This window comes from Glycine soja, chromosome 10 (assembly GCF_004193775.1).
Source record: "Glycine soja cultivar W05 chromosome 10, ASM419377v2, whole genome shotgun sequence".
In the NCBI taxonomy this organism is placed as follows: Eukaryota; Viridiplantae; Streptophyta; class Magnoliopsida; order Fabales; family Fabaceae; genus Glycine; species Glycine soja.
Genome location: NC_041011.1, coordinates 6603524 through 6622685, shown reverse-complemented (window position 1 = coordinate 6622685; position 19162 = coordinate 6603524). Strand labels below are relative to the sequence as shown.

The window sequence follows — 19162 nt, the reverse complement described above, 5'->3', positions numbered from 1 at the left end:
CGATCATTTATGGTTCTTACACTTGCAAGATTTACCCCATACTTAACTTAAACCCTAATATTATTTGTCCTACCTTCAACTTGTTTAAGGGAATTAAGCATCCCAGTGATAGCAAGACTTGTTTTAAGGTGGGGGAAATTGAGCAAAAAGCTAACCTCGTTGGGGGGCACCTGAATTCTGTGTTCCTAGAAAAAAAATGAAGTCAAGCCAGTTGTGAATCCTACAAACTCTTCTAGTGTCTTTCTAGGGCCAAAACAGGTCAAGACCCGAGCCACTCCAGACATTCTACCAGCTCTTCCACCAACGGTCCCTCCGCCAGATGTCTCTCCTCCACCTGTCGGCCAGACCTTTATGCCTTTTTCTTAGCCGGAGCAATTCCTCTTTATGTTGCATAGCCTCTACCACAACCAGTACCTACTGATGCAAAGCCTTCACCATCTCTCCCTCCAGCAGTTAGTAATGACACTAGAGGTATTCCTAGCCCAGGTTGCTTGGCCAGGAGTCCAACCTCCTTCTCTTAGGGGGGTGACACCTCTGGTGTTGCTGATGATGATGCCGCAGATGTTGAAGCTAATGATGATTATGTTATGGACATCAGTAATGCTCATAGAGCTTAGAATCCAAGGCCCACACAGAATTGAGGCCCAATTTTTTACCATGATTTTTTTTTCTCTTTTCTTTATTTTTCTTGTCTTTAGTTTCCTTTTCTTTATTTTAATTTCAGTAGTTTAATTTCAATCATTGAATAAAAATAATTTGCATGATAGGGACAGAGGAAATTAGTAATGGGTTATGACTTGTTCTGAATAATTGATGCATGAGATACTGTGTATTGACGAGATAATTGTGAAAGTTCTGATTCGTGTGAGCAAGCATTATTGTGAGTGATGAAGTATGAATCGAAAGCACAAGAGTCAAGAGGTTAGCAAGTCCAAATAGAAATCATGGTATGGTAAGCCAAACACTTCATAAAAGTCTGGTGAGATGTGTGACCTTAAAATTGTGAGAGCACGATTGTTCTTAATTTCTTGATTTTGCAACATTCTCAGATTGTTTGAGTACATACATAGGGTGGAAATGATCAAGGCCTTGTTTGATTTTCTTAGCCACTTAGCCAAATAGCCAACCTGTTATTTGAATGAATCCCTTGCACCCTGTTGAGCCTAATGCAGTAAATTGTTTTTGAAACCTGAGCCTAATGAAATTAATGACCACCTTATCTTAGGTTGTAGGAGAGCACGGGTCATGGCAAATTTACCCTTAATTTGGGGGAGTTGGAATTTTGGTTGGGTGAAAAATTTTGTTTCAAGAACATCACAAACAACACACATGCAAAGATAAAATATGATGAGTTGCTATAGTACCAAATGAATTTCAATTTCTAAAAAAAATAGAAAAAAAAATTGAAAAAAAAATTGTGTTTCAAATAAAGAGCTGATAGCAACTAAGTGCTAAATAAATTTTGTGTGTTGTTAGGAATAAAAGACAGGAAAGTTGGGGGCTGCGAAATATAAGTCATGAGTTATTAGGTAAGTGCTCTCTTAGAACCTAATTTTGAATCCAAAGAAAAACCATGAGTTCCTTATTAGCCCGACCACGTTACAAGCCTAAAAAGTCCCTAGTGATTCACAATATGTGTGTATGATTACATTAACTAGGATGAAGTGCAAAGTTGGGAATATTATTTTTAGTTGTTAGATTGAAAACACTTTTAGCCGAGACACTTGTGCGCTAAGGGAAACACTAACCTTGTGAGGAATGAAGTGTGGTAAGTTTGTCTTGATGAAGTTTCTACTTGCTAATTTTTTTCATCCCCATGTGTATTCCTTCATGCTTGCATCACAAGATCAAGCCAAATGCAAGCTCAAGACCAATCAGTGAAAGGTTTGAAAAGGTTTCACAGTTATCTCATGTGTTGATACTTTCAGACTTGTCTTTTGCTTAAGGACAAGCAAATGTTTTAATTTAGGCTAAACCCCCTTCTGTTGAAGCCTAGTAGCCAAAGCCCTTGTAATGTAATTACTCTTTTTATCTATTAATGCAATTTCAATTTCTATTGTTCTTTTCTGCTTTTCATTGTTATTGTGTGGTTTGGTCATCCATGCATCTATTTTTAGGGATTATACATTGGAAAATGATAATGTCTAAAGAACTGGAAAAATGCATCTCAACATTGCATTACTAGGGATAGAGTGACTTTGTTGTGTGTGCCTTTGCATACATTTTTATACTTAATGTTATTTATGATTAAATCTTTGCAAAGGAATTTGGGAGAGAGAATACATAAATTAGGCTCTTCATCATGAGGGATCAGGGTTGAGCATATTAGTAGATGTGGGTGGAAATTGGGAAAATATTTAATAGAGAAAAACATTAATATTGCATCAAGGGTTGTTAGGCATGCTAGGCCCCAACATAATTGCATTCTGATATCATCTTCTAAATCATCTTTGTTTTCTTCTTGTTTATTTTATTATTCTTGCCTTTTTAAATTTAATTTCTTTCCTTCTCCTTATTTCTATTCTACTCCCTCTTCTCTTGCTTACAAATTGGGTATTTACCAACGCAAGTACAAACAAAGTCCCTGTGGTCTTTCATTTTAATCTTTACTACTTGTGATAAAATTGGTACACTTGCTAATCTGTTAACAACTACGTTCAATTCTTGACAACAACCAAGTTTTCACTAACTTATCAAAGTTACAAGTATTGTTCACTGTCATTTATGGTCTTACACTTGCAAGATTTACCCCAAACTTAACTTAAACTCTAATATTCTTTGTCCTACCAAGCAGCCATTGTTGGCTCTAGACAAATCAATAGGATTTGTTGTACTGACTAAACTATGATCGTCTAATAGACAAATATATCACTTAACATTTTTAGTATTTTCTCTCAAGATATACAGGATGTTTTGAGAGCTTTGTATCTTTACAAGAATTTACAAAAAGCTTTACAAGAAAGAATGAAAGAATAAGTTGCGTAGATAGTTCGTTGTCTTAAACTTTCTTCAAAGCTTCTTCTATATATATTCATCTTCAAGTATTTCTTGTTTTACAATGGTTGGATTTTTCACTTTGATCTTCGTTTGAAGTGTTGAGTTCGTTGAAGCATTTAGTGGTTGCATAAATGCATGTCCCTTCTTCATGCAAAGTCCATGCTAATAGAATAGTGTGTCTTGTACTTCTGCAAGAAAATAACTTCTTTTATCATAGCAAGTCTATAACAACATAGTACGCCTTTTCTTGAGGATTGATGTCTTCCAGACTATGAATTTCATTTATTCTTCACAGGACTTTTACAGATCCTAGGATAATGTTTTTTTGCATAAAAGAATATCAGACACGAAGTATTAATAAAGGTCTTAAATGCTACATCAAATCATCTTATGAGTGCATCGTCTGAAATCTTCATACGCACAAATATAGATCATGATTTGATAACATGCTAGACACAACTTTTATCATTTGTATTTATTCTCATCTAATCAAAATAATTAAGAGTCATGATTCATTTTTAGGATATAAATATTTTTTGACTTAACAATATTTAATGCATAATATTAAGTATAAATCTTAACAAATATATGACATCAAAAAAGGAATTTAAAATCTTACAGTACTAAATGAGGGCATGCTTTTTCCTTATGTTTTATATCAATAATATCATAAAAAATTTAGTATATTTTATAAACCTTTTTTATTTTTTGTTAAAAAAACATTTATTGAAAAAATTAATTTTATTCTGTGACTATCTCCTTTTATATATATATATATATAGAGAGTATCATATGAGAATGATCATCTTATATAAGAATGAGAATGATCAATTTCAACCGTTAGATTAAAATGAAATGTCAAGATTAAAATGAAATGTCAAGATTAAAATATTTTAAATTCAAATTAATGTTTTATTTAATCGTAAATCTCTAAAACATTTACCAAATAAGAAATCAAGTATGTTTAATTTAAGTCATCTTAAAATATCTCAAACCTATCACCATCTTCCATGACCACCACTGCTATGACTGTCTTTGTCACAACTATCATGACTACAACCACAATCATCGTCAACCGTCACCACCATCATGACTATTATCATTGTTACTTCCACCACCACCAGCATGTTCATCATCATTACCATCATGATTTTTGTTGTTGTTGTTGCCACCACCATGATGGTAATTACGGCGGTGGTGGTTGTAGTAACGATCTTGACATAAATTTTTGATAATGAATATAAATTAAATTATTAAGATATTTAATTTTTTATTTAATAAATCTTTTAGAGATTTTACGGTTAAATAAAATCTTAATTTGAATTTAAAATATTTTAATTTTGATCTCTTATTTTGATCTAACAGTTAAGATTGATTATTCTTATTCTCACATAAAATGATTAATCTTATATGATGTATGACAACATAACCACTAGAAAAAAAAAGTTTTCTATAATACCTAAACAACATTGATTTATAGAAAATCACATTGTGGAAATAAATGTGATGATATTTTTGTAAATAAGAGTCAACTCTCTACATTAACTTTTCAACATTGTTTTATGAAAACTGTCGTTAATAGGGGTATAATTAGGTTTTCACCTTTCCACCCTCGCTCTCACCATCGCGCTCAATATCTTTTCAGCCTCGCGCTCTTTCCTCCCGGTGCTATCACCACAGTTTTCCCTAACCATCGCCATTGTTGCTCTCCCTCTCACAAACCTCTGTCTTCTTCCCCTTCTCCTTCACCTCTCTTCTTTTTCCTTCTTCGTGTCGCCGCCACCATGTTGCACCACCGCCTCCCTCCTCTTCATTCTTTATCTTTGTAGTGATGGTGAACAATATAATGCTTCTTACCTCCTTTTATATTTCACCTCAACATATTTGAAGAAAAAATTGATTTTTAGTGAACCCTAACTCGCAGGTTCCGTCGTTGTGGCACTGGTCACCACAACAAGGTGCTCGATCTTCTTTCCTCTTGGTAGGTGAGTCATTTTTTTCCTGTTGGTACTCCATTTTTTCTTCTTTCCCTAATTTGAAATCTAATTTCGGAAGTAGATTCATTGCTGGCAGTTTGGCCACGAAGAACTTACAAGACATGGAAAAATCTTGGTCCATCATCGATAATTAAGAGTAAGTGCATATATTCTTTGAATGTGTTGGTTTTGTCGATTTTTAATTTTATAAGTTTTTGAGATGGTTAAATTGAGTGTGTAGTGTGCATATACTCTTGCATATTTTTCATTGAGAGATTATTGGATTTGTTCTCTTTTATCAAAGAGATAAAAAGAACAAAACAATGTGAGGAGAGTGGCAATAATTTATGTGAGATATTGAGTATGTAAGAAAATTTGTTCCGAGTGAAGAATCATTGTGAAAAGATAGAGAATTGTGTGTGTTGATATAAGGAGAATAAGTGAGTATTGTGTACGCCTTCCAATTCTCACTCACTAGCTCCCTTCTAATAAGGTCTGAGCACACTATAATTTCTTGAGATAGTTGATTTCACAAGGTTGGTGGATAATATTAAGTTTTGGACGTGGTCATGATTAAAGGGCTCAAACAATGGCCTCTCCTTAATTTTCATATGTGCAGTGGTCACTTAATCCTAATATGTGTCTCACATCTCTTTTATAACCGTGGAAGGGATATACAAAATTTTATAAAGCTGCAGTGACATATTTTAATCTTATTGTTGGGATTCATATAGGAAGGTTATACACAGGGTAGTATTCTACTACTTTTTATATTTTAATGATAATGATAATTAGTTGTTAAAAAAAACTATAATTTCTTGAGTTCCCAAGTCTCACATTGCTAGAATTAATTCTCAACATGTGAATTGACGCACAAGTAGTAGCACTACACTACTCAAACCACAAATCACAAACTTGCATCACCAACATCCATAATGGTGAGAAAATCCTCCAAAAAGATCCCAGTTGAGATTCACAATGGTTTCAAACACGGTTCTTATTTCCAAAAACTATGATCATGTAAAGCAAATAGTCTCAACACAAATTGATGTAAATAAAACCCTGCAATAGTTGCTACAGAGTCACTAGTAGGGAAAAAACCAACGATTATGAGTTAGAGTATTCCAGAGCATATTGTATGGCTATGCAATATGGGTCGAAAACCTTCATTGCTAAGTTGTCTAGCAGCCCATTAAAAGGTCTGTGCATGTAACATGGCTTAGTAAAATTTTCGGTAGTACTAACATGACTAGTAAAAGTTTTCTGTTAATATGGTAGTAAGGCCATGTGGGTTTAATATTAAGTTAATTTGTTGGAATTGTTGAATGTTGATAGTTACATTTTATTGGTCTGAATGGTGACAGGTGTTTGAGACTTGGGTATCTGGTCATGCACACATGGGTTCAGGTTTCAACTCCTCAACATCGCACCTCCCAACACCTCCGTTCTAGCAAGCCGAAGAGGTAAGAACCCATAACCCTCGAATTGTTGTATTTTATTAGTTTTATTACAGAGCTTATTAATTTTATTAATATGAACTCTTTTTTTAATTAAAAACCTAATTATGTGTGTCTGTTGAAAATTAGTCAGATTCATGGAAACATAATAGTCTTGATTGAATCATATAATAATTTCTCATAACAGGGTGAAGGAACTGAAAACAAACACAAGAGAAAGTTATGGTATAGGTGTCAAGGGCGTAGTAGAAATTATTTCATTAGTCATTATTGAACATCATTAAATTGGGGATGAAATCTGAGAACTAAAATGAACTGAATACAAATTAGTAACAAAGTATAACACTTCATAGGATAAGAGCATTTGAGATTGAACGCCTTTACAAGGTATTTGTATATTGCTTGCTAAGATTGTTACTATATGCTCTGCATTAGCAAAATGAATTAGTTATTTGAACCATTGATTAATATTATAGATGTGTGTTAAGTATTAATTTGTAGGTTATGTATTGTGAGTAAATGGAACCCTGGATCATTTTTAGGGTTAGGATAGTAGTGATGATGATTCTTCAATTAGAGCAGGAGTGCTTGGATGTGTACAAGAGAAAGGTTGAGTAGGCTGCCAAGTTAAGAGCACAATTACTTCAAGCTCTGATTCTAAGCTTGAGCTGCTTTCTACTCTTCTATAGCACTTGGAAAAAAGAGCTTTGCTGGAATTGTTAGTAACTACTTGACTATGCCTAATATTAGCAATACGCTACACATTATAGATTTTACGCATTTAGAACCTTTTTTCTCCGTAATTTTTATTTATGCAACTGTGACCACAGCCGGACTACAAAAACTCAAAACAATAATGTTTTGAATTGTTAAGGAGTCGCCATTATATTGCAATCTTTGTTATTATAAAATCCTCCTATAATATGTTTCGATTGATGTTTTCTTTTATTATTATTTTTTTATTTTTATTCTTATGTACACTAATAATTTTATAATCAGATAGTAGTTATGCATTCAAACTTACATATAACAAAACAGGTTTGCATGGATTGGTCTCAGGCAAAGATGAATTGGGCAAAGCCCATAGCAAAGTTATAGAACGTACAAGAAAGAAAAACAAGGAACAATCTAAAACATGTGCGGCAATAGTGAGTATCCGCTTCGGTCACAAATGCCATCACCGATGAGCATGCAAAAGGGATTAGCGTGATTGTGAAGGGAGAAAGGAGCCATGTGACGGCAACACCACCGTGGTGGCGTGACACAGAGCGTGAATAGGGGAAAGGAGATCATTTAGAACCGTGGTGGTGTGGGAACTCTGATTTGGAGATCGTTTTGGTCGTGAAAGAGTGAAAAAGAAGACAATAAGGTGAGGAGGAAATAAGCCGCAGGAAATCGCTTCAACATCTGAGTGCGACGCCAGTGTCTGTGCCGGTAGTGAGATGCTTCTATTTTTATGTTCCTTCCTTCCCTTACTCTATTATTTTTTGTTTCTGGTAGGGAGTGATACGTGCATTTAGTAAGTCAAATTTATTACAATTGATTTGCATCTAAACCCTCTGTTACTTCTCTATTTTTTTAACTTCTGTTGAGGTAACATTGCTTATGGGTTTGAGGTTAGGTATTTTGAGTAAATGTTGATGATCTACACTAATGTGGAAGCCAATTCATTCCCTCTATCTATTGTTCCAGTCTTGCAGTATTTGTACAAATGGTGCACACAACATGATTATACGACAAGAAATAATTTGTTACAGTGGCGGCAACTTCCAATGCAACCACTGGCTGAGAAACCAAGCAAAGCATGCTCAACTGAAGGAACAGGTAGGAAAGCCTACAGAATAGAGTAGAACCGTCTAGATTGCACCTTCTATGTGTTTTACTTTTTCTTATTAGTTTATTATTATTTTTATTCACAATTTTAGTATTACTATTTCATGTTTTTCATGTATAAGTGTTACTTGAACTTATTGAATGGAAAATGATACATAATTTAATTTAGGTGGTGCTACAAAGGCTTAAAATTCTATTTTACATTTTATTCATTCACACGATATTTTATACTCTATAAGATCAATGCAAAAATATTAATGAGTCAGTCCAATTGATTTTTCACTAATTGACTTTGAAGAGAAATGAACAGAGAGTGTGTTTGGATGAAAAAATTTAAAATTTTGAGAAATTTTAAATTCTAAGAATTTCAAATACTTCAATTAAAATTCTTTTATTTTCAAAATTTTGTGTTTGGATAAAAAAAAGTTAAAATTATGAGGATGAAAAAAAAAGAAAAAATATGATTGGTATGTTAGTTATACGTGTTCCTCTATGCTCACACCGATATTTTAGGAGCTCAGACGGTGTTTCTTGGAGAAGACTGTAAGAAGATAATTTCAATTTCTCACCTTTTAGAAGGAAATTGAAATTACAGATTTTTAGTTGTTTAAAATTCTGTTTTAAAATTCCAAAATTTTAAATTCTTCATAAAAAGCATCCAAACAATAAATTCTAAATTACAGAAATTCAAATTTTCAGATAAATTACTTTCCTCAGTTAAAATTCTCTATCCAAACGCACTCAGAAAGTAATTTAAACAGAAAACACATTTTGACAACGGGAACAAAATTAGATTTGAAATTTGAATAAGATTGATTCAGCAAGATAGATAAGAAGATATGCCTGACTATCCACCATCTCAACAAAAGTTGAGTGCAATACAATCCGGGCATGCGATCTTGCAACAATCAAATGCTCAACTACACATAAAATCACAAATACATGATCATGCAAGATAAAAGAAAAAAATGGTTAGATATGAAGCAAATTGGAGGAAGGATTAACAAAATAGTAAAAGAAAACAAATAATGAAAAAGGTTGTTTAAGTTGACACTAGCAATATCACTTTAATTAAAGAGAAAAAATGTGGACAAAATTGGATGTTCACATATGTGAACTGTATAAGCTCTCAAATGTTAGGAATCTTGATATATTGTGGGTTTTGCCTTGCTAATCATGTGTATGTTTTCAAGAAATCACCATAAACTCCAGGCACACTAGAGTGATAAATAAGGCACATTGGACTAGTTAACTAGTGTGATATCATTTTGTCTCTATTTTTTTAATTAATTTTAAGTCACAAGACTAAAAAATCATACAGATAAAAGGAGTGAAATGAGAAAATATTGACTATGATTATGTCGGGGGATTGGATGATGGAAATATAGGAATGAGAAGAGTTGCGGAGGAAGATATTTGGGAAAGTGTGACAAGAGACTATTGGGAGAGCACTAGTGAGCTTTGTGAACATTTCATTTGAGTTGGTCAATAAAGTATTTTTTACTATGACTTTGTCATGTCCCTGATTACTTTCAATCTTCTTATTGGTTATCCACATGGTCATTTTTATTATTTTTATTAGTACATTACTAAGTGTACTAATAAAAACGAGCATATATTTTTTTTAAAAATAATTAAATCTATGTCGGTTTTTAAAAATTGTCATAAAAAATTTATTTTCTAACATCGATTTTCTTTAAAATTATCAAGGAGAACTTTTTATGATGATTTTATGAAAAATCAATGTTGAAAGCGATTTTTTCATAAAGAAAATTATCACAAACATAGACATAAATAAGATTTTTTTTTGTAAAAACACAATGAATTCCACATCGATTTTTAAAAATCATCTTAAAAATGTATGTTTGATTTAAAAATTATCATGAAAAGTGATGATCTTTCTATGATTTTAGATTTCATGATGATTAAAAACTATCATGAAAGATCATATAAATAACCGTCAATCCCTTATTTGTAGTAGCCAATCTATTTTAGTTTGTCTTGGTCGAACAACTTCTAAGTTATTTAGTTGAAAAAAATAATAAAATTCATAAATTTAACTTGTTTAAGAGATTATTTATGCTATTTTTTTAAAAAAAAACAATATCACAACAATTCAATAGTAACCTTAGAATAAACTCTTAATTTGGCTTATTTTCTTAAAAACACATGTTGAGATCTTAATATATAAATTATATTAAGTTACATTTAATTTTAACAGTATTTAAATATTTTCAATCAAAAATAAAAATTTATAAAAATGTCTATAAATAATACTAATAAGTATCCTAGAATTCAAAATGGATATTGTAGTCTAATAGATGAAAATTTATTTATGAAATTAAATTTTTATCGTCCTAAATAAAATGTTTTCTTACTTAAATTAACTTGCACTAAATAATTTACTTGCAAAAAGTAATTTGATATAAAATAAGATAGAAAGAAAAATTGAATAAAATAATAATTATAAGAAAAAGGAATTAAAAAAATAAAATTGAATAATATACAATTGTTCTCTGAACTTTCATTTTGTCTCAATAATCTTGGAATGCTTTCTTCAATAGAGATTGCATGTAATTTTTTTATAAGAGATAATCTTAATTAAATTGGGTATATAGTATCATTATTATATGAAGAAAAACTCTCCATCCAGGTTTTTTTTATTAGAAAGAGAAGTATACAAAAATCTAAATTTTATTTTATTTTTACAAATATATCATTGACTTTCACATGTCTCAATTCATTCTTAAATTCCTATTAATGATAGATGAGAAATTCTACTAAAACAACAGTGTAGGTTTAAGATTAATTAGGATTACATAAAGGTTTAAAATCTCACGACATATTTTCAAACATATGACTGAAATGTATGAAAATAATATAAAATTATATCAACTGAGTCTCACATCTTATTTAATAAAAGCACTCATAATTATTTTATAATTTTTAATAAATTTTAACTAATAAAAAATAATGTAATAGAAGAAATATATTAGAAAATATGTTATAACTAGCACTGATCTTTGTAAAAAATGCAACCTAGGATAATTAATAGTACATTTTTCTCTAAAAAAAATAGAGTGAATGGAGGAGGAATGACCATAAATAAACACTTCTATATATCTGCATAAAAAAACACTTTTATATATATATATATATATATATATATATATATATATAATAATGAGTTGTGAGTAATTGATAATATAAAATAATTAGATATGATACAGGATCATTAAATTCTATAAAAAAAATCATCAACACGTAATATATATTTTTTATTTTTTCCTATCATAATATATTCTCCGTTATACCTATAGTTTTTTTCCCTCTTCTATCTTTTCCTCTCTAACACTTTGTTTGCAACAAATGATTTGAAAGAATTAAAAATAGTGGGGGAAGAAAGCACCACCTTTTGCTTTCTTTTCACAGTTTGGAACATCAGATAAAGAAAGAATGATTGTACAATATATATATATATATATATATATATATTCTTTTCTTTCTCTTTTTACATGGTTGAAAAAAAATATTTATTAACTTACATAATTATTTTTTTCCCCACTTTTTCTCTTAAAGCAAATTTTCTTAAGTGTTAACGGTTGAGTAGAGTTTAGTGTACACCAAATTAAACTCTTAACACAGAGAATTGGAGAAATAGTAGGATGAGAAAGATAATTCAGGCTAGTTGTATGCTTTTCTCTAAATAAAATGATTTTCAATTAAACTCTTCTTAAGAAATTAAAAATAATCAGAAAGACGCAAAGAAAGAGAAGAAGAGCAGAGAAACAGTGCACTCATAAGTACCTTTCACTTGTTTTTTATTACAAAAAGGAAGAAGAAAGTAAGCAGTGTAATAATTGAAAAACAAAAAAAAAAAATTATACAAATAACATAGTCAAAGAGTAAAAGCCGATCAGGCCAATGCAGCTAAAGGCATTATTATTCTCACTTTACCTCCTACGACCCAGAATCTCAAACCAAAAACAAACTCATAGAAACCTACAAAACAGCACCATCAACATCCTTAACAATGCAAACAAAAACAATTTGAGCCTCTCTGGAAACAATGCTAGAAGTGTTCTGGAGAATTTCTTTCCTTTTCAGTAGAAATTTTTTGAAAAACACTCTTGAATATCCAAAACAGGCCCAAAGAAACAAACAATTCCATTCCAAAAGAACCAATCTCACACCTCTCTCTTAGTACTTATAATCCTTAACATGAAGAGACTCAGAAGCCCCTTCCCCAAGCGTGGCATCCCCCTTGTAAGTTCCAAGAGTAGCCTCAGAATTCGCCTTGCACCTCACCAGCAACGCGCTTTGCGCCTTGGGGATGTTCTCGTCCTTTCCACCCCACGCCTTGAGCGTGCTCTGCTGCAGCGCCCTCCCATAAGAGAAAGTCAACGACCAGGGCTTCTTCCCCTTCAGCTGATTCATCGCGTTCAAATTCACTGTCGCCTCCTCCTCGCTCTGTCCTCCGGAGAGAAACACAATCGCCGGAACCGCAGGAGGCACGGTCCTCTGCAGCGCCCTCACCGTATGCTCCGCTATGACCTCAGCCTTCACACGTGCGCTTTCGGATCCAGGAGTCACCATGTTGGGCTTTAACAGCGTGCCCTCCAGGAGCACGTGGTGGTCGTTTAGGGCTTTATAGCATGCGGCCAGCACGCGCTCCGTTACGTCGGCGCATTTCGCGATGTCGTGGGGCCCATCGGAGAGGATCTCGGGCTCCACGATGGGGACGAGGCCGTTTTCTTGGCAGATGGCGGCGTAGCGAGCAAGACCATTGGCGTTTTCATGGATACAGAGCGGAGAGGGCTCGTTTGGACCTATCTTTAACACTGCGCGCCACTTGGCGAACCTTGCTCCGGCTTCGTAGTACTTCTTGCAGCGCTGAGCAAGGTCGTCCAGGCCCTGCGTGGTGGTTTCGCCGTTTGTTCCGGCGAGCTCCACGGTTCCCTTGTCCACCTTGATGCCCGGGAGAACTCCTCCTTTCTTTAGTATGTCCACGAAGGGTACTCCTATAACCAATAAAAACAAAATTTTATATTCAAACTAAAAATATAGACACAATTTCAAATTGGATTATAATTACAGATTTCTAATATAAAGAATCAACTATGACCAAACTGCAAAATAGAAAATTAAAATTGTATTTAAGCTTAAAATAATTGTGGACTTCTTAGTTGTAAAACCAATTACCTATTTTATATAAAAAGTAATTTTTGTTGTTGTAAACAATTAAAAACATGTAAGAATGAATTTATACTTTTTTTAAAATCTCTAAAATTCCTAAAAAGCACTTTTTTGAATCTAACAAATTGAACCTTAACAGTGAATTTTGAATGAGCACCTGCAGCGGATTTTTGGTAGAGGGTTTCCTCAAACAAGATGACACCACTGAGGCGCTCAAGACAACCAGGGGCAGTGAATAGGAGCTCACGAAGAATGCGCCTGTTTGTTTCAACATTCTCCACGTTGATGCTCGCCAAACGCTTCCCAATTGTCCCTGTTGACTCGTCAGCCGCAAGGATACCCTTTCCTGGGGTGCCAATGTAACTAGCATTGGCAATCAACTCATCTGCAATTTTACAAAATACATTCATTATCCACGACAACAAGAAAATTTATTATTTGATTTCATTGGCTTCACTGAATGAATATAAATCTAATCAATTTTTCTATATGACTTCTTCGATGGATACATCCTTTTCTATATCTTTGATTTAAAAATTAATTTTGCTGGTAACACGTAATTGTTAGGGGAAAAAATATTACACATAATAAGAATGGATACAATCTATATCTTATTAAAAGTCCTTTTTTGCTGAACTAACTAAATTTTCAGATTTTACATGCAAAATTATTGATTTGAAAATATATTCTTTTAACTTGCATATTGATGCATCTTTTGAAGAGGTTTGTGCCACGTGGCTACCTAGCAACACAGATCTGACTTCTGAGTCATGTTAATTACATGTTGCCGGTTAGTCCAACCAAGAACAGATTAGTACATAGAAAGGTGGTGATCTTGTTCGTTCATGCTTACATAGATAAAACCAACCAAAGGGTATAACGTCCATTTAATATCATCAAACGAAAAAAGAGAAGAAGCTAGTATTAAAGGAGATATATCCATAAAATGTTTAATTAATTATTCATTTTCTCTAGTTTCATCATTTGTATTTTTTTATCTTTATAATTTTAAAGTAATTTTTTTAATTTTATAGTTTACATTTTAATTTTCTTTTAATTCCTGTCATTTAAAAGTAATTTTTTTAATCCTTATAATTTATATTTTAATTTTTTTTTTTGTCTTTATAGTTTGAAAGTGGTCTTTTTATTCTCTATATTTTATATTTTAATTTCTTTTTAGTCCTTATCATTAAAATATGAATAATATTATCAATTACAATTAACTACAAAAAAATTAATAAATAATTTTAATTAATTTATCGCAAGAAATAGTTAATAATTTATAATTAATTTGTAGTTAATTATTTTTGTAAGTAAGATTAAAAAGTAATTAAAATATAAATTATAGAGACTAAAAAGATCATTTTCAAACTATAGGGACCAAAAGAGAATTAAAATGTAAACTATAAAGATTAAAAAGATAACTTTTAAACTATATGGACTAAAAGATAAAATGTAAACTATAGGACTAAAAAAAACTACCTTCAAACTATAGGAATTAAAAGATTGAAAGTATAAAATCCAAATGAATAATTTAACCTCCATAAAAGAAATATATTTAATCGACATGTTTTTCATATGAACAAAACTTACAATCAATTCTCCAATCAAAACATTATTATGAACAGAATTTCAAACTTTCCATTAAAAAATTGTTAAAACAAAGATCTGGATCATATCTATAACATTTTTCTCCTTCTATGCGGGATCATCAAAGTAAAATTCTTAAATTAATTGTTTTTTTTTTTACGTAGAAGCCGCATAAACAAGTAATCCACCACAACCGAACAACAAAATACGAGCAGAAATAAAAACGTTTCCTAGGAACTGAAATTAAATACGATTCAAAAACCATGAACGCATATCTTATAAGGAGTAACAGGACAACAATATAGCATCTAATGAAGAAAAATCATATAGAAAAGAAAACACACAACATAGTGAATACTATTAACCTTGGAATTTGCTCTTGAAGGAAGACATGGTGGCCTTTAGGGGCTTGTGAGATCACACAAGAAAAAGAAGGCTTTGTTAATTTGGTGTGTGTTGTTTCGGAAGCAGAGAAGACAAGTGCGAAATGAGATGTATGAAGATTTATAAAGCACTTGTTTGAAGATTTATAAATAAACAAATGGAAAAGTCAAAATCAATGGGCAAATATGAACCATAGAAGTGGAAGAAATTAAAAAGGCTTAATTGAAAAAAGAGGGGCAAAACAATCGCTACAAACTGGGGGCTTTGGTTTTGATGTTTGAAGTTTTATTTAAGTTGAACATTGTAAAGTCCGTAAAATAAGTTGGACCTTTGCATTGCATCTTCCTTCAATTCATGCTCCACCCGTGGGGTTCCCAATCTTCATCACGTTCTCAATTGCACTTTTTTTTTTTATCTTTCTTTTTCCTTTATTACCTAATAAAGGAATAAAATTTGTACTCCTATATTATTCCTGAAATTAAATCATTGGTTAATAGTTGAAGGAATCATAAAAAGGATTAAAAGGGATATAAGGTGATGAGTTTTAGCGTGAAACTCCATCACTCATCAAGCCTTAAAAAGAATAAAAAGCGAAACGCGAATAATACACTGTCTAGGACAATTACTGTTAATATATTTTTATATTAATTAAACTTTATTAAAAAAATAAAATTGTGTTTTTTTAAAAGAAAATTATATTGTTCATTTGTTCTCACACATGGGACATAAGAGGATTGGAATGTCATTACACTACTTCTGATTTTTCGGATTCCCGTGCGAACCTTCCGTTACTTAAGACCTATATACAGTAGGGCAGTTGTTGATTAGTGTTTACTTTCATAAAAAAAATATAAAGGAATTAGAAAAAAAAAATGAATATAAAAAACCAGAAAGAAAATTAGTATTCATAAATATTATTAGGAAAAATAAAAATTTAAGTACAGTAACAGTCTTCTCTTTAATCCAGAATAGGATCCCCGGTTCTATAACACATGAACACGAATATTGTGATAGTAAACAGTTAAAGTTAAGCTTAAGTTGATGGCTTTTGAATTTTAATGATGTCTACCTATGGTTCAAATCTTCTAGAACTGCGGAGAAACGAAGAAAGTCTCAAAATTCTAAATATAGATTAGTCTTAAACCGAAATATATTTATAAAAAAAAGTTACACGATTTAAATTAAATTCTATTACCGTAAAAAATAATTAAATTGCATTTATATTTTTTTTTATTAATCTGAGTTTTAGTTTTAGTCTTTATATTTGTATTTGTTATTTAGTTATAGTTCTATTTATTAATTTCATGAAATTAGGGGATAGGGTTCCATTTACCCAACGAACATCTCAATTTTAGGTGATTTATAAACGAAGAAGCAATCTAAGTTTCTTACATATAAATAGGACACTACCTTTCTAGTTTCCAACATATACCAGCTTGATTGACTAATCCTCACATGAACCGGGTTCAATCGATTCCATTAGAATTTGGCCTGATAACCAATCCAGTTAACATATTAGAACGGAAATGTCAAAGTACCATTAATAAAAATCGATTTAAGTAAACTGATTTCATTAAAAATCGAGTACTCGTCCAATTGTTTCTAATTTGGACAAGTTGAGCCTGTAACTCCACTTTATTTGATGGTATGAAAAATTAAAAATCTCGTGTTTAATCAGTATATCAAAATCCTTAAGCCTAAATCATAATATTTATGTTTGCATCAACGTCATCTATTTGTCTTGCTACACTAGTCATAAGTTTTTTTTTTTTTTTTTTGTATCAATTTTCTTGCCAATAGTAACATTAAAAAATTAGTGTGGATTTCATACCTCTAACACAATACTTTAATTTAAATATTTTTTTCAATTTCTCTTCACTCTACCAAACACACAAGAAGAGAGTAATTAAAGAGTGAACAAGTAAAGTGGGAAATGAAGAAATAAAGAAATTAAGAAGACAAAAGACGTATGAACCTTGTTACCAAATACCAACTAACAACATATAGTATATTGTACTCTTTAAATGATTAGATATATTGGCTAAAAATAGTATTTCCATCTTCTAAACTAAAGTTTTGACCTATAAATTTTTTTATTCCTTTAACTTTTATTTTATATCACTCTTTTCTCTTCTTTATTTCCATCTTGTAAGATAACAAAAAATTCTATGTGGATCCTACGTGTATTTAACATAGTTAATTGAGTTGAGTGCTAGCAACCTCCTACCAAATTAAAGCGTCATCATTTTTCTTAGGGTTCTTTCCTTTTCCATTGTCTTCTTCTCCATCAGCGACCACGCCTTTTGTAATATACTATTGTTCATCTTCGCTGTACAAACATGTTAAGTTGCATCATATTTGAGAAAGAGACAGAGGATGATGATGCTTGCCCCCAACAAGTAAGGTTTCTAGAATTTCACTAATATAGCACTAATGTTTACCCATGGGGTGATTTAATATCTAAAAAGATTATTCAAGTATATATATGGTTAGACTCCAAAACTGAAAGCTCCAATCCTTCAAAAAGTCCAAAGCTTTTGAACTACCTTTTGAATCAGAGCTACCAACCTCTTCCTCATAACATATAGCAAAATAATATATTCATATCTTAACAAAAAATCTAGTCTCTGATTTTCATTAAAAAAAAATAAAAAGTTCATCGTAATACAATTGTCCTCAGTCCTAGATGTTAATGTAATAAAGTGTGGGATTTATGTAAGTTTTTAATCAATTGCCTGTTTCTTTTCTTTTTAGATCACAAGTATCTTGCATAAAACATAATCTCGTTGAAATCAGATAAGGTAAAATAAAAAATAATCTCGTTAAAATCAGATAAGATAATTATGTGCCATAAAAATTTCCATATCTATTTGAATCATTATGAATAACACAAAATTTAACAAAAAGAGACAATTAAGCATAAGCTCAAAAGAATTTGACGCGCTAACACACACCACTTAGGTTGTTTTGGCTTTATCATTTTGTTATTATTTCTTGTAGATTAACCTTGGACATGGTGCATACAATTTTGTTAAAACTTTTCGTGCGATTTGAGTGCTCTGACTTCTGAGAATAAAATTCTTCAATGTTATCTTTTTCAGACTACCAATGATCCATGCAACTACAGGACCCATGAAGTATTTTCACAATGCAAGGCCAAATGCTTTTTGCTAGCTAGCACATTTATTAATTAAATGGCTATCACTTTTATTATTCTAATACATAATGATCAAAATACATTTTTCAAAAGAGTACAACGTCAACCATTGACTTAAAACATATGTAATTTATTCAGTGCTGATAACGGTCTAAAACAGGCCTAATCGCCATATTTAACAATCAATATTGCATCAATGCATGCTTAGCTTTAATAGTTTTGTATAGCTTTCATTGATGACAAGTTGACAACCAAATGCACATATGGAGAAAACAACTATTTGCTCTGTCTAAAGAAGTATATAAAGTCTGACCTTTATATATTCTTAGTTTTTGTGTGTATATATATAATCAACGCAATACGTAATTATAATTTAACAATTGAATCGATAAAATTTACATATTGTACTATAGAATTATTAATAGGATAGTAATTGGTGTAACTTTATATCAAGATAATTTTGTGTATATGCATTTGTCATTATAATTAATCTGCGACCACAGCAGGAAATAATATAATTATTTTTAGAAGAAGGAAATAATAAAATTATTCGTTATTAAATATAAGAAGTT

General features: G+C 31.4%; 1 protein-coding gene and 1 long non-coding RNA gene across 5 annotated transcripts; one reads left to right on the top strand and one right to left on the bottom strand.

The window, feature by feature from the left end:
* The first annotated feature begins 4604 nt into the window (after positions 1-4604).
* Positions 4605-8431, top strand: LOC114370875. Of its 4 annotated transcripts, none has more exons than XR_003657941.1 (6): positions 4605-4831; positions 4922-4978; positions 5056-5130; positions 6338-6436; positions 7469-7864; positions 8123-8431. It is a non-coding gene; the product is annotated as an uncharacterized LOC114370875 (long non-coding RNA). The 4 variants fall into 4 exon arrangements; XR_003657939.1 differs by having other exon boundaries at positions 4922-4982; XR_003657940.1 differs by having other exon boundaries at positions 4605-4978.
* A 3611-nt stretch (positions 8432-12042) lies between these two features.
* LOC114369231 (fructose-bisphosphate aldolase 6, cytosolic-like) lies at positions 12043-15556 on the bottom strand. Its single transcript, XM_028326424.1, has 3 exons — positions 15415-15556; positions 13617-13844; positions 12043-13284 (listed from the first exon to the last, which is right to left on the bottom strand). The coding sequence occupies exons 1-3, from the start codon at positions 15440-15442 to the stop codon at positions 12464-12466; spliced, it is 1077 nt and encodes a 358-aa protein (XP_028182225.1). The 5' UTR covers positions 15443-15556; the 3' UTR covers positions 12043-12463.
* Between the last annotated feature and the right edge of the window lie 3606 nt (positions 15557-19162).

What these genes read in the sequence shown, in the direction of transcription:
- LOC114369231 (XM_028326424.1), bottom strand. Translation starts at nt 15,442, where the DNA reads ATGTCTTCCTTCAAGAGCAAATTCCAAG. An exon ending in CTTCAAGAGCAAATTCCAAG is followed by an intron (nt 13,845 to 15,414) that starts GTTAATAGTATT and finishes GTAAAATTGCAG; the next exon opens with ATGAGTTGATTGCCAATGCT. An exon ending in CTACCAAAAATCCGCTGCAG is followed by an intron (nt 13,285 to 13,616) that starts GTGCTCATTCAA and finishes TATTGGTTATAG; the next exon opens with GAGTACCCTTCGTGGACATA.